The sequence below is a fragment of the Rhineura floridana genome, chromosome 10 (genome assembly GCF_030035675.1).
Source record: "Rhineura floridana isolate rRhiFlo1 chromosome 10, rRhiFlo1.hap2, whole genome shotgun sequence".
Lineage (NCBI taxonomy): Eukaryota > Metazoa > Chordata > Lepidosauria > Squamata > Rhineuridae > Rhineura > Rhineura floridana.
The window spans coordinates 68,938,177-68,954,168 of record NC_084489.1 but is presented as its reverse complement, the minus strand read 5'-3'; the positions used below and the strand labels follow the sequence as shown (position 1 = coordinate 68,954,168).

General features: G+C 40.8%; 1 protein-coding gene across 6 annotated transcripts in view; it reads left to right on the top strand.

Annotated features, from left to right (window-relative positions):
- PARD3 (par-3 family cell polarity regulator) overlaps window positions 1-15,992 on the top strand; it is a 770,287-nt gene that overhangs the window by 442,634 nt on the left and 311,661 nt on the right. For 5 of the 6 annotated variants that reach the window (XM_061585585.1, XM_061585583.1, XM_061585588.1 and 2 more), the window contains one exon: window positions 3,952-3,990. The exons of the other annotated variant lie outside the window; for it this stretch is intronic. In XM_061585585.1, the coding sequence (XP_061441569.1) occupies window positions 3,952-3,990 (39 nt within the window). The remainder of the gene's footprint in view (window positions 1-3,951; window positions 3,991-15,992) is intronic. 6 annotated transcript variants of the gene reach the window in all.

The window sequence follows — 15,992 nt, the reverse complement described above, 5'->3', positions numbered from 1 at the left end:
GTGACTTGTTTTTCATACAGACACTTAAGATGGCTTGCACTATATGATGCAACAATAACCATTAATCCAGGGGTCACTAACCTTTTTAGGCCAGAGGACACATTTCACATTTTGAGAGTACTGGGGGCACCAGTCACAAAATGGATGCCATGGGGATGTGACATGACACAAAATTAGAGAGTAGTCGTGGTGAAGTTTTTCCCATAATTGTATTTCCATACTAGAAAAATGCTTAACCTGTTGAATTAATGCCTGCCACACAGCTGTTAAAGGCACAAGAACCCTGTCTTCCCCAATGCCAACCTTAAACCAAAGCCTGGACTGCCATCCTGTACCCACTCACCTGGAAGTAAGCCCCATTAAACAAAAAGAGACTACTGAGTAGATATGTATATCATTGTACTATAAGTTAGCTACACAGCGAATTTTTAAAGAGAGCCTAAATATCAGCTACTGCAAAGCAAGAGACCTCTTTGCAAAGTTTTCACGTTGCAAAGTTTTTTGCGGGAGGGGGAAACTGTAATATTCACCCACATTTATTTTCTAGTAATATTTGTATAAAATAACTTCTGGGGACTACCTGATCTCAGATGAATGCATCACAGTAAATATGCATCCTGGTTGCTAGGGGAAAAATGCAAGCCAAGGAGATTCCAAGCACTAGAAAAAAAAGATAAAGCAGGAAAAAGTGCACAGTAATTTTTTCAGACCCCAGAGATTCCTATTGCCCGATGTCCAGATAACTCACTTACCAATCACGGTCTGACTCATTCAGAATACTGACAGGCAGGAACATATTTCACTGAAATTATTTAGAAGGGTACCTGCATATTTTGCTTCATAATTTTCTTTAAGAGGGCCAGAGACTTACTTTTTCTTTTAAAATGGAAGCTCAGAATCTGGGCGACCTGCTGGGGGGCACCACTGAATAACGATTCAATACCAGAGTCAGTTACTAGTAAAAAGCAGCCATCTTAAAATGCAGTTAAAAGTCAAGCACACAGGGGTGTAGCCATCTAGGGTTTCAAGGGGGAGTTTAGACTCTTAACTTTTTTGAGAGCAGGGTCCCAGTCGGTCTCTACATCTTCAGCATCCTGCAAACCAATCAGCATGAAAGAGAAGTGTTTTAGCCACAGAGAAGAATCTTCCAACATGCTTCTTTTTCCTTTCCTGCTGATTGGAGCCAATCAGAGTGAAGGGAGGTGATTCAGCCACTGAAAAGACTGTTCTCAGTAGCTAACACACTCCTCTTTCATAATGATTGGCTCCTAGGGATGTCTGTTGTTGTGGAAGTAGGTCCACGAGGGAAGGACTGAGGAGTGTGGAGATGATGACAGAGAGCAAGCAAGTGAGGGGGCATGGCCTGACTATCGATTCATGAAGGGACCCTGCAGTTCTAAATTTACCACTACACTACTGAAAGTGCAGCTGTGAAAGCAAGTCTTGGCCATTCTGTTAAAACATACAGAGATTGTTCTAGATGTAAGTCCTTTGGTGAATGCGTTCCATAACAGTGGGGCAGTCATACATAATGCTCTTTCCCATACTCTGACTGATCTTGCATCTCAAGAAGAGGGGACACAGAGCAAGACTCTGATTAAATTGTGAAGAGGGAAAGCTCATATATAGCACAGTGTGGAGCTCTGTATTGTCTAATTATGGTTGAAAGATCTTATGAACACTTACGATGCATTCTCCTCAAGTTAAATGGCAGGCTTCACATGAATATGATTCTACACTAATCGACATAGGCAGTCTTTCAGGATTCAATTCTCATTTCCTACAGTTACCTCGAGTCTTCCCTTTTCCTTATTATCATTTTGCCAACCTGTAGATATATTCGTTAAGACCAAAGTGGCCAGCATTGTAGAGGAGGTCATGTGAAATAGCACTGTTTTGCTTATGATCAAGGATTTCGGAGATTATTGGTTAGTTTCACTGGATATGTTTTGTTGTGCCAACAACAAAATCTTGTTTTGTTCTCTCTTTTATTTTGGTGAATAAGGATTTATTGGCTCTGCTTTCTGTCTTTTGTCAACCATGTGATTTTAGCAAGTTTTTCCCACTAGATGAGCTTTGGTTGCTTTTGTCTCTGTGCAGGAGATTAATTAAAATTGCCCCTCGCAGAAGAGTTGTTGTGTTTGCTTAATGTCTCTGAGGCACGTTAACATTGCTTGATGAGCAAGAACTGTAAAACACATAGTTGTGTGTGTGTGTGTGCGTGCACACTCACACAAGCAGGTATGTAAATGTAAGGGATAAAACATTAAAGACATTATTGTGTGCCGGAAATTCTGCTCAGTGGTATTCAAGCATATTATGCATATTTTAAAAAAGGAATAAAATGACTCTGTTGCAAGCATACTGAAATTCTGTACTCGCTAATTTGAGCCATTGTGGGTTGAATTCAAAGTAGACCCATTGAAATTAATGAAACTAAGGGTTGTGTCCAACTAAGTTCTATGTAGAGTAGAAACGGTGAAATTCATGAACCTAAGTTACTTATGTCCCTTAGTGTCAATGGTTGTATCTTGCATTGAATACAACCCTGTGTGTCTGAGCCAGGCAGAGGCCAGACAAGTCCTGATGGGATAGGCAGGCAGGGACTGAGTAGGCTGATGTATCTATTGGCAAGCAGGTGAATTGGCAAACCAGCATACAGGTCAGGCTGCTGTATAAGGGGATTAGTTTTCAGGACGGGGTATGGGGGAGTGGCGGATTGTGGCCCTCCAGATGTTGCTGAGTGTCTCCACCTATAATTCCTAACTATTGAGTGTGCTGTCTGGGGCTGATGAGAGTTGGAGTCCAAAAAACATCTAGAGTAATGGTTCCCAAATGTTTTTTCCCCACAAGCAACTAAAAAACTGCTGGGAGTCTTGGTGGACGACTTCATGATTTTTCTGCTTTTTATAGCAACTGTGATATACTGTGCTAGATGCTGTATGATTTTTATTGCTTCTTTTATTTCTTATATTTTATTTTATTGTATTGCAATTGAAATTCCATAGACTACAATAATAAACAATAAAATGCAATGTAAGAAATAAAAGAAGCAACAAAAATACAATTGATTCTAAAGTGCTGTATGTTTTCACTGTATTATTTATTGTTTTCCATTTCTCCATTTATCTATTTTTAATGTCTGGTCTATTGACTATAATATTTGATTGATTGAACAAAAATACAATTAAAATCAATATGAATATTATAATGTGCTGCACCTGTGGCTCACAGCTGCTGCTCCCGCTATTCTTTGGAGACACACCAGAGACCACTTGAATGATGCTTGTGGATAACTGGTGGCCCATGGACCACAGTTTGGGAACCCCAGATCTAGAGGGCTCCCTACCCCTGATCTAAGGCTAGGTGAATCCCCACTTGCCCATAATGCGTCTGACTGTTGGTTGCAGTGTCTCCTTTTGCCTGTGTGAAATTGCCGTGGCTGAGAGAGAGGGAATACAAGCAAACAGTTCCCTCTTTGAATGAAGTGCTGTAATGGCATAGAGAATAGGTTTGGCTTGCAGAGTCCCTGGTTTTGACATCTTATCCTGTAAGGATGGTATTCTCTATTGAGGACACATTGAATCAGCATAAAGTTATCCATTAGGTTAGTATGGAGTGTTTTAAGCATTTGTGCAGGCTCAACCTATCACAGGGGAGTACTAGGGTGCTCTTGTCCAAGCCTTTCAGAATATGCTTCTGCTACTCGCCCACTCAGTTATTTGTATAAACTGTCACTTGTGGGCATTGAGATTTTTCACAGTGGTTTTAGTATATATCTGATCTGCATCACTGGCAAGAATGTTTGCCATGGGGAGTACCGCCACTTCCTGCAGTTCTCGATTCTATTCTTCATGTGAGAACTAAACCCCTTGATAGTCCACCTTTTAATAGTTAGCAAATGTATTTTCTAGCCTTATTCTTATTTTAATTTTTTTCCACTTCTTCTAGAATACTGAACAAAGCCAGTCACAAATTCCAAAGGAAACGGTAAGAGTCTTGTCTTTGACACGTCAAGAAAGGTTGCAATGATTTTTTTTTAAAAAATCGTAATTTGGGGCCAGTCCATCAAAAAAGGAGAAGGTTTTACAGACAATTCCATTCACTATATATGCTGTAGGTGGCTCTCTCTAGCCTTAAATTGCATTTATTTTTTTGTCTTGCACTTATTTTGCATGTACTTCATAATAGATAAGGAATGATGATTTGTGACTCTATGTGGGGCGACATGCATGCATGCACTCTTGGTTTGAGAGAAAACAAGGTATCTCATTCCTAGAAATTGAGATAATTTAAGACTAGGCTTCATAGCACAGTGGGAAGGAAAGCCTGGCTGGGAGTCCAGAGTCTGTGAGTTCAAATCCCCGCTCATGTCTCCTGGGTGTAAAGGGCCAGCTAAAGATCACCGCCACAGTGAGTGGCTCAGGGGTTATGTGCCCTGCCACCCGTGTACAAGCTGCATAGTCCCAAGAAGCCTAGTTGCCCCCCAGCTGGCAGTTGCAGACAAGGAAGGGGCTGGCTTGTGCAGCTGTGGCAAGCTGAGCAGGCCCTAGCCAGCTGGGGAGGACTAGCCTTGGAGGGAGGCAATGGTAAACCCCCTTTGAATACTGTTTACCATGAAAACTCTATTCATAGGGTAGCCATAAGTTGGGATCGACTTGAAGGCAGTCCATTTCCATTTTTTCATATAAGTGAAAAGAGGTCTGAAGTATGAGCTGACATTGTTTCCCTGCCTGCTTCCCTGGTCTCTAGCTATCATTCTTTTGTTGTATAACCTGTTTTTAAAGCAGCTCCAATATAGTTGAAGAAGGCTTATCAGATTTACTTTCAGGTTGGATGTAGCAGAGCTCTTCAAGAAATCCTTTCAATGCTCCTGATAAAGAATATCCAGATATATATTATATAAGCTTTTAAAGCACAAAGTGTTTTGGGGTGGGTTTTTTTTTTTTTTTTGCTTTTAGAAATGAATCATCATATGAATCAGTACTTTACAACACAGCTCTGTTTACTTTTTCATAACATCTTTCATAATATCTTCACCTCAGTAAGAATAATGGATGTTAAAAAGGGGGGAATTAATTGTAACTGAAAATTGCAATAGACAGTTCGTTGGGGTTTTCTCTGCCTCCATGTTTTTCCTTTCAGAATGGTGTTTTAGAGCTCCAGTAATGTTTGTCTGTTGAAATTTTAACCCAGCACTCCAAAGCATCTTCTCATAAGAGGTATCTCTTGTTTGGTGGCACCTTTTAAATTGTTTTTAATGAAAAGGTACCTGACCATATTTGTGAGCAGGAGCAGGGCTGTTCCAAGACATTTTGCTGCCTGAGGTGGAGCAGCAAATGGCAAGCATGCCTTCGTCCCTCAGAATCAAGGTACATAGTACTCAAAGCTGGCTAAGTTACTATGGCACCTGAGGCAGAATATCTCACCAGCTCCTCTCCCAGTTAGTAAAAATGCAGTAGTAATAAATTAAATTGCTTAACAGTTTGACCATTCATAACACCCAAAAGCAACAGTCTGAGGCAGCTATCTCACTCTTGCATAGAGGTAGGCCCCGCCAAAGGTGCAAAGTTCTCTTTTACTGCTAAGCCATAAACCACAATTAAGCAAAGTAGCCTGTGCATGAATATTCCCACTTTGCTCCTTCCTTCCTCCAGCAGAGAAACAAACTGCAGAGTGGCTGAGTTAGTGTTGCATCTGAACCAGTATCCTAGGTTTGTATCTCCCAAAGATCAGGAAACCAAGAACAAACCTTAGCTTCAAATTGTGGTATGTTGGGAATGAAAGAAATCATGAGCATGGAGTCAGATGTAGGGCTAAGCCAACTGCTCTGTGGTTTGCTATGGGAATCTGGAGGACCACAGGTTTCCCATCCCTGGTTTATGGCTCAGCATTGTGTTTGGACACAGCCTCTGACTAAACCAGGCGGCTGACTTTTGTTCTCTTGGATAGTAACAATAATTAGATAATAAAAAGAGTTGTGATTCAGAGGCCCTTAATTTCTCAAGCAGGCCTGGATTTACCATAACACTAAGTATGCTCAAGAGAGCAAAACCAAAGCCCACATTACATAGTTCAAATGCTTTAAATTGTTGAGATCAAGTGTCAAGCCTGATCTCTTGTCTTCATGTGACAGGGAAGTCATGGCTATGTTCCATCACTTGCAAAGGTATCAGATGTTAGCAACCTAGCCAGCAATTAAAATAATATTATCTAAAATCACCATATTTTGAATTGGGGGTTTGGGACAGGTGTTTTGAGGGCCTTTTATTACTAGGAATATTGGCTGGAGAGCCGCATCTGTTGGCATGTCTCTCTCCCACCCCTTCTTCCTTCATCCCATCTGCATATCAAAGCCCTTTCATCAGAAAATCAATGCTATGGGCTTGTTTTGCAATATTTCGCATGCTGACTTGCCTGCTTCCCCCTTCTCTTTGCTTGGTTCTGCATCTTTCCCCATTTAGTTCTCCTGCCTTTTGTTGTCAGCCTCTTACTCTTGTAGCTTTCCATTTTATTGCACCAGACTCCTGGCCTCCCTTGTGCTGTTAGTGAGTGCTGCTGTCATGGAGTTGACAGTGGAAGAAAGCAAAGGTAAAAGATAAGCGATGAGAATGCTAGGAGAATCATTGGACGTGGGTGAAAAGCAGCAACAAAATTAGGTTCTTCCAGCTTTGAAGAACAGACTATCACAAATATTTGCAGCATGAGGCAAAAAGTACCTGTTGATGTGATGTACGAATTATCAGTCAGAAAGAGAAAACACTCCCATCATAGTTTTACTCAACTTTTTTCAGTCAGTTTTAACCTCCCTCCCACCCACCCCAAACCACGAAAATAAAAATAAGTTATAGATACATAATTATTGCTAAACTGCTGTGACAGATTTAGATGTTTTTCCTCACGGAAGTGCTTGTGTTGCTGGAAAGCTGCATTTTCCTGGCATCTAAAACAGTAATTGTCATACAAATTAGGATAGTAAAGGCATTGTGGAATGTAGTTGCCTTCATACCCTGGGCAGGATATTGGACAGTGCCTGTGATGGCACTAATGAGAAGCAACACTTATCATCCCCCTCCCCTATCCCTGCAGAATTTTATGAAATATTTGAAAAGTTTTGGTGATACACACAGTGCTTTTGTTTTTTGTAAGAAATGAGGTATTGGTATGCTTACTTTGATAACAGTGCTGTGAATGCCTGCACCCAGTGGTTGACATGGGCAGCCAAAAAACAGCTCCCAGTATTCTGTACCATCCCAAAAAACCTCTCTCTCTCTCTCTGTGTATCACACATATGCGCACACACTGATGTTGTGCCATTTAGTCAAACTTTTGAAGAAATAACTAATCAATAGTTTTATGTCCTGTAGCAAGACTGCACCCATTCCTTTGCAGGGAAGAAGTACTAAGAACCCTAAAGAGCAGGCACAAATTCCTTACTCTTGGGGTTTCTGAGATTACTGGTTGAGGAGGAAAGTTTTCAAGACCACAGAGCAAACTCCTTCTGGACTTGGAATGCAGAGAGGTGGTCCTGTGTCGTTGTATATATACAGCTGGCCTCAACTCAACTCAAAATTGAGAAAAGCCACTAGTATCTTACTCTGCACTTTGGCTGTTGGCATGCATGCCTGCCCCATCCTTTGTGCTCTAGGTACTTGCTGCCCCCCAAGTGGTGAGAAGCTGGACCTTGCCAGTACCTGGACACCAGACTATTGTCACTGCAAAAATCAAATATAATACAGGAAGCTGTGGGTCCCTAGCATCATGGAAAACAGTGTATCGATATGACTCTAATGACCTGCCATGTGAAAATATTTTATATGTCCAGCCCTAATTAAGAGGGTACAGTATGAGTCACTCTGTTGATGAATGCATTCTGTGGTGCCCCAGCTGGGATTCTGTTAGTAGCAGACTATTCTAGAAAACAGTAGTCAGCAACTTCTTGCTTTCACATTGAGTTGGCTTAATGGACTCCCATATGGCAGTTCAAAATCACGATTATATACACTCCTATCCAAAACAGAGCAGATGCACCTTCTGCTAAGCATGGTGATTATTTTGATATGAAAGAGATTGACTGTGATATGACAAACCAGTAATTTGTCATTACATTTCTGTTTCTGAGGATAATTATCTTAATCTTGTTACAGTGCATAGAAATAAATTGTTAATTATGATTTGAGAAACATCTGCCAATTAAACTTTGCCCCTTCTCCTCAAAAGTCAAAAGCGTTAGGCTAGTATTGTGCATTCTGAGTTATCTCTTCTCCATGTTTTTTTCCCTTTCTTATCCCAAATCTGACAATGACCTTGTGCTAGATTCACCTGTGGGGACTTGGAGTGCTTCGTCCATTGCTTGATTTTCTTGATAGAGCCTTAATGATTCTGAATAAAATAAATTCAAGAATAAAAATACTTAATTTTGCATGAAGACTTATTTTAAAAGCCCCCCTGTACACATGAGTCAAATGAAGGGAGGTCTGGGTAGAAAGGTGCTGCAAGGCTGTGCTGCTTGCCTTGACCCCAAGGCCAAGTGGATCCTTGGTCCTGCCACTGACATATGCCAGTTGGATGTCTGCAGGGGAAAGCCTATGTGAATGATGATGATGAATCTCCTTTTATATATATCTCAAGGTGATACACAGACATTATTATTTATTGACTTTTATACTGCTTATGCCAAATTGGCTTCTTCAGCATATCATAAAACAGCTAAAATATTTTTAACAAGTACGCCCCCCAATAGGTTTAAAAACAATAAAAAATAAATGCCTAAGACAGAGACCTTTTCATCCAGCTGAAAAAATGCTTGTGTTAGACCTCTGTTTGTACTTTTTATTTGCACTACTTAACGTTTCTTTGATGATGATAATGATGATTCTATTTCGATTAGGCTACTTATGAATTTTTCCAAATAAAATAAATATGTGAGCTGTGCAATTGGGGTTCCAGCTTGCGTGGAATGCCTGTGAGTGTAGATGTCTATACAACTCAGCTTTCTCCTGGAGACGTCCACACCTAATGCAGGGTGGCCAGAGGACAGTACCAGCAGGGTGGCCTCACTGCCTCTTCCCACTTGAGATGCCCCTTTGCATGTGAAAGAGGCTACAAAGTTGGATGGAGATGGGGATACCGTTTGTTCACTGTCATTCTTTTTGTTCTACTATTGACTCTAGGTTAAGATTTAGCTGATTTTCAAAACAATGCAGGAATTTGCAAATACTGGGAGATGATAGCAGGGCTGGCGTCAGGACCCAGCATCCTTAGGCAGCTGATGGGAGCCCAGCACTGTCCTGGACTCTACTTGTTTGGCAGCAGGAAGCTACAACTTCCACAGTGCCACAGAGCTCAATTCTCTAGGACACTTGCTGGCAGCATGTAATACCAAGCCAAACCACAGCTGATTGCAAATGTGCAGATTCCCGGACTGAAGATAGCAGCCACAGTACTGTCACCTGGTCCTGCTGCTGCTGCACTTCCAGGGGCTAAACCAGCGTTTCCCAACTAGTGGGCCACCAGATGTTGTTGGACCACAACTCCCATCAGCCTCAGCCAGCATTGCCAATGTTCAGGAAAGATGGGAATTGTGGTCCAACAACATCTGGTGGCCAACTAGTTGGGAAACGCTGGGCTAAACCATAGTTTGGGATCAAGCTTTGTCTCCCCCAGACAAAACTACAAGTGGTTAAACCAAGAACAAACCATGGTTACAGCTCATGGTTTGTGTGGAGTGCAACAAACCCAAGCATGGGCTCAGATGTAATGCAAAGGCAAACCATGGCTTAGACCCAGGAAACACAGCAGCAGAAGGAAGAGGATCAACATGACTGTGATCTTCTCTCTGACAACCAGCGCATTTACTTTTTTGCCATGGTTTGGCATAGCATTACATGTGGACTGTGAAATTGTGCATGGCAGTTGTCATCATGAAAGTGTCACTGATGAGCGCTGTTATGCTGAGGGCCCCCTTAAACTGGAGCCAGCCTTTGACAATAGAGGGTTGCACACCAAGGACAATGATGTCTCTGCTGCACCACTCGCGAGGGAGAAACATTGTTTCCAGCTTCACATACTTCACTAAATATTCTCATAATCCTTTCCCCACATGCTAGGAGTTTCTTATGTACAACTCTTTAGACTTCTACTTATTGTGTGGTGGTTTGGGCCTCTTGAATGAGAAGTAAATAATGCAAGTTATCTCTGTGTTTGCATACACAGTAGCTGGGGCCACGAAAAGGATTCAATTTTATTTTTGAATTTAGTTTTAATGAAAGGCATTTTTAAAGTGCCCTTTCAACTATGTCCTCTGAGTGATCCACAAAAATGTGCATAACACATTTTGAAAATATATGCTTTTATATATTTACTTCTTTCATGAAGTACGTTTTGTAAGATATATAAAGGACCAGATATAGGGCAAGAGAAACTTGGGTCCCCAGATGTTGCTATACTACAATCCCCGTCATCCCCAGCTGGCATGGCCAATTGCTACGGATGATGGGGCTTGTAATCCAACAATATATGGCTGGTGAAGGCTGCTTAGGATGTAAGACTCAATGAAACTTCAACCACTTGTTTTAAAAGAGTGTTCTAAGGAAATCTGAGATTCCGTGGAATGTTATTAGGGACTTCTCAATAGGAAGATCAGCAACAGAGGACATGTTTCTCTTATTAATACCTTGGCTCTCTCTACTTATTTGTCCCTGCGATGCTCAGCAGCAGGAGATTGTTAGATGTGTTTTAGAGAGCACTGTCTTCACATGGGTTCAACAAGACTGGCCAGCAGGTCATGTGAATTAAGCATGTAACCTAAAATGTCCCAGAATCCTCTTTTTTTAGATGAACAAAAGTCATTCAGGCAAATCAATGTGGAAAACAGTCCCAGAATATAGAACGGTTGACAACCACTGGGTCCACACTGTTTGAAATGTAGTCATGTGTCTGAAATTGTTGGATCTTGGAACTTGGTCTTTACTACATGCTGATCTATAGGGCTTAATAACAAAAAGACTTTGGGAAGTACCCACTTGCAAATACTGTATATGGAATGGTTGGGACATTGATAAGTACTTCCCTTACCCTTAGTATATGATCATATCATTTAGAGTTTTAATTCTTATTACCAGATGGGGAGAGGTTTGATACTGATGAGGTTAACAGTATTATTCTCTGCACTGATTGGGAGTATTGTGAATGCTGCTTATTATTTCTTGTGACCTTTAGTGAGATAAAGAAAAATGCAGTCTTTTGTCTTCCAATAATGTGAAATTGGTCACGTTAAACATGAGGGTGATTGCCTTTGGTTTCATATCCATTTGGTGGCAGCTTTGAATGGTTCCAGATTACATTTTTAATAAAGATGCAATCTTTAAAAAAACAACACCTACCATTTTTTTAAAAAGGGAAGGAGAGAAAGAGAGAATATGTATTCTACTCTAGGGTACTGCTGTGTTTAGTTTCTTTTACCAAAGGAGGCAATCTATTTCTAAATAGCTTACTGGGCATAATAATGTCTGGAACTAAAGCAATAATCCATAGGGAATAGTTTTGTCTAATGCACACAATCTCTTTCTCTGCCTAATTTTAATCTTTTTGGGTGTTGGAAATTAATCTGTTGAGGTTTTGTTGAACAATCCCTTACTTGTGGTTATGCATAAAATGCTTTTTAAATATAGTATCTTGACATGCAAAGCCAAGCTGTTTCATAAATTTGTACTTGGTACTTGGTCCACAGTGTCTGTATGTATGTGTGTGCGTACATGAAACTTATGTTATCTAATCAAAATCTAGTTTTAACATTTATGAACATGAAATCACAGTTTTGGAAATGCCAATATTTTCTAATAGTCAGTTTTAAAATTTGTCATCCCTTGTATAGAAAGAGTTTTGTCTTTGGCATGAAACATTGACTCAGAGCAGAGTTGTATATATGCCTACTCAGAAGAAAATACCATTGAGTTCAGTGGGGCTTACTCATGGGTAACTGGGTATAGTATTGAAACCTTAAATTAGCATTGCAGTCTTGCTGCTCATCCTGACACCCAAAATCAACTGCCAAGAGGGGGCCACCTCACTCTGCCTAATAGTGTGGCAGGCCCTTCAAGAGATATACAGTCCCTGATCTTGTAGGGTGCAGTTAGCTACCATGGCTAAGTCAATGAAAGATAGTCAGTAGCCATCTTCTGTGTAACCCTTTTAATCCTTTTAAAAAAACTATTGAAGCTAGTGGCCATCACAACACCATGTAGTATTGAATTCCATTAAGTGTGTAATATTACCTCTTTTTGTCTGTTAGGAACATAGGAAGTTGTATAAAAATCAAATCATTGCTCCATTGGCTAAGACGTAACAGAATACTATAGTTAGCTGAGACGTCTTGGCTTGTATAAAGGAAGGAATGAAATATCTGGGTGTGGGTGGGCGCTCATTCATATATCAGTTTATTAGTTCAATATATGATCATCTGAATACGGCTTATATGTGATATTTGCCTACCTCCTGAGCTTGCCCTTCACAACTTCTTGGTCCTCATTGCCTCTTTAGGGCTGCTAGGTCATAATACTTTAGTGATAGTAGAAATCACAACTTCTCAAATACCTCTTCTATTTATTTCTTAAAGGTATAGCAGCTCTGAGTATAGGGTCTAGATCACAGATGGGCAACCTGCAGGCCACATGCAATCCTTGCCATTATTGCATGCAGCCTGCTGGTGTCTGCCTGCTGTTGCTGCTGCTGCAATTACACATACTTGAGCTGTCAAACTTGCACTTGCTGCTGAATTTTCTGCTATCACTGCTGCCAATTACTTTCTAACTCAGCACCATTTCTTCAGCCATTTTACTACTGATCTCCACCTCTTTTATTGCCCCAAGTTTCTTCTCAGCCCATCCCACAAAGTTACCCTTGTCCATAAAGGCCTGAGTATAATTTTAACACCATCTAAACTGACACTTATCCCTTCCTTCGTGGAAGCTGTTCTGGAAACATTCTAAGAGCTTTGTTCGTTAAGCAGATTGGATGTTGGTGAACATTCCATCCCAGCTGAGTGAAATACAATATGCAAATACTAGTGAGATGGGAGCTGTAACAGAGAAAGGTTTCAGGCTTTTAGTTTGGATACGGCACTAGCATTCATTCATTCATTCATTCATGTAAAACAGTGCCTCCGATACCCATCTCACCAAGTTGGCTCAGAAGAATACTCAATAGTATCAAAAGCCCCTGAGAGATCAAGTAAGAATAACAGGGTCGCACTTCCGCTGTCCTCCTCATAATGGCCATCCATCAGGCGACCAAGGCTGATTCACTTCCATGACCAGGCCTGAACCCAGATTGGAATGGATCAAGATAATCTGTTTCATCCAAGAGTATTTGCAATTGCTGTGCCACAACCCTCTCAATCACTTTCCCTAAGAAGGGGGTATTTGTGACCTGGTGGTAGTAGTCATAAGCCAATGGGTCCAGGGTGGGCTTTCTCAGTAGCAGTTGCGTCGCTGCCTCTTTCAGGGTGACTGGAACCACTCCCTCCTGCAACAATGCATTAACAGCACGCTGGATCCGCTCAGTCAAACCCCCTTGACAAGCTTTAATAAGCCAAGAAGGGCAAGGATCGAGAGGACATGTGCTGGCTGTATTGTTGCAAGCACCTTGTCCACGTCATCAGGCCACATCAACTGAAACCAATCCCAAGAAGTTGCAGCGGACGTTGCACTGGGGACTACAGTAGATGTGGGTAGGGCATCAAGATTGCTATGGAAGCAAGCAACTTTATGCTCAAAATGCCTTGCAAACAATTCACAGTGGGCCTCTGAAGGACCTAAAACTCCATTTCCTGGAGATGTCAACAGATCCCTGACAATACGGAAAAGCTCCACTGGACAGCTATTTAAGGATGCAATGGTGGCAGAGAAGTGGGCCTTCTTTGCCTCCCTCACCACCACAGAGTAGGGATGGTTTTGATGCTTTACTAATGCCCAATGAGCCTCACAGCACATCTTTCGCCACTTGTGCTCTAGCCATCGTCCAGCCTGTTTCATTGCCCTTAGTTCACTGGTGCACCGAGGTGCAGACCAGGCTCCACAATGCCGGAGAGAGCTCTCAGGGGCAACCATGTTAAGAGCTTGATGCACCTCGCTGTCACACAGCATGACAAGGGCTTCAACAGGGACACCTTCTCTACCTACTGGGAACTCCCCCAGTATCTCAAATAATATCTCAATGATAAGATTAAAACTAAACCAGATTCTCTGTCTACCATGAAATCTCAAACAAGCCTCTGCATATACTTTCTAATATTTAGCAGCTACTGTTAGTTTTGTACCAAAGTGGAGTCTTTGCCAGATGTGGCATATTAGCTTAGCTAATAAGAATAATGAGCCTTGATATATATGTGCAAATAAGATTAATTAATGTTTACCCTAACATGTGGCAGAAATTAAAATATTTAGCTTGGGAACAGCTGAAGAGAAGTGAGCAATGAGTCTTCTTTTTTTGTATCAGTGATTAGCTGAACTTGGTTTTATAGTTGAGCAGTGGGCACTCATGGAAGTATGAACAAAATCAAAGCTATGATCATAGGTCACCTATGATGCTCTTTCCCTTTCCCTTTAAATAGAGTGTTTTGATCAACTAAATAAAAACAAATTGAATCAGTGGGAAAGCCACATTGCCTTAGTGGCCTAGTGCTCGAGGCTAAATGACTTAAGATCTTCCTACTATGCATATGTCTGTAATGGAGAGCAGCCAATAGAATTCAGCAGCTTTCAGTTGTTCTACCCAAAAAGAGGTTAAATGTGAAATTGCAAAGGAGTAAGTCTGGCTGCCTTTTGTTTTGTGTCCATAAAGCAGCCATATTTCTAGAAAGTGTTATTCATGTACGCTAAAATTCATACCCGGTAAAAACAGGGTTATCACCCAACTGATTGATTTAATTATCGGATCAGTTTTACATAGTAATAAAAATAGTTCTGGAAAAAGCAGCAGTTCATCTTTGTTTTCAGATAATGCACATAAGTATTGTAGCAGATACTATTCCCTTCTCTGTAAAAGAGAAGAGGGAATGCCTCTCTTATTATGGCACCCTCCCATAGTCACTTTTTAAAGGACATATACTAAAAATCCTGTTAAGTAATATCTGCTGTTTGATGAGTTAGGGCCATGCTTTAATTCATAATGCTCATCAGCTAAACACCTAAATGTTCACCCAAGCTTTTCCTTGTTTTGAACAAACCCATATAAAAGCTTTAAAAGCTTTTTTTAAATAATGTTTTCAAAGTTGTTTTGTTTTGGTGTATTTTAGGGTCTGTTTTTACGATGCTTTGATGTGTTTTTGGCACTTCTGTTTGCCGCCCTGGGCTCCTGCTGGGAGGAAGGGCAGAATATAAATCAAATTATATATATATATATATATATATATATATATATATATATATATATATTAATGTGCTTGTTCACATGTAATGATAAACTATAGTTTAGCATTATGAGGACAGGTCACAGTGAGCCTTGAGCTCATTCGCGTGCACATGCACTGGCAAACTGGTTCATCTTAATTATGGTTTGTTGAAACACGCTAACTTCAAGCCATTCATTATGAACCTAGCTTGTTTCAGAAACCAGAGTTAAGAATAGTCATATAAGTATAAGAGCCAGGATACCTGCATTTAATCTAAAATGGAAATGACAGTGTCTGAGCGTCTCTTTGTGCTTGCACTGGAGGAGGAGTGGGGATGAGAGATTACATGAGGCTAAAGCTCAGTGTGGCTCACGCTCATAACTCTAAACCATGGCTTAGCATAATATGTAAATACAGCCAGTGTGTTTGTGCAAATGTATTTTAGTACTATATATATAGTATAGCCTTCCCCACCTGGTACTTTCCAGATGTTTTGAACTTTAGCTCTAACAGCCTCATCCAGAATGGCTAATGGTCAGGGATAATTGTAGCCCAAATCTTCTGGAAAGTACAAGGTTGGGAAAGGCTGGTGTATTTTAGA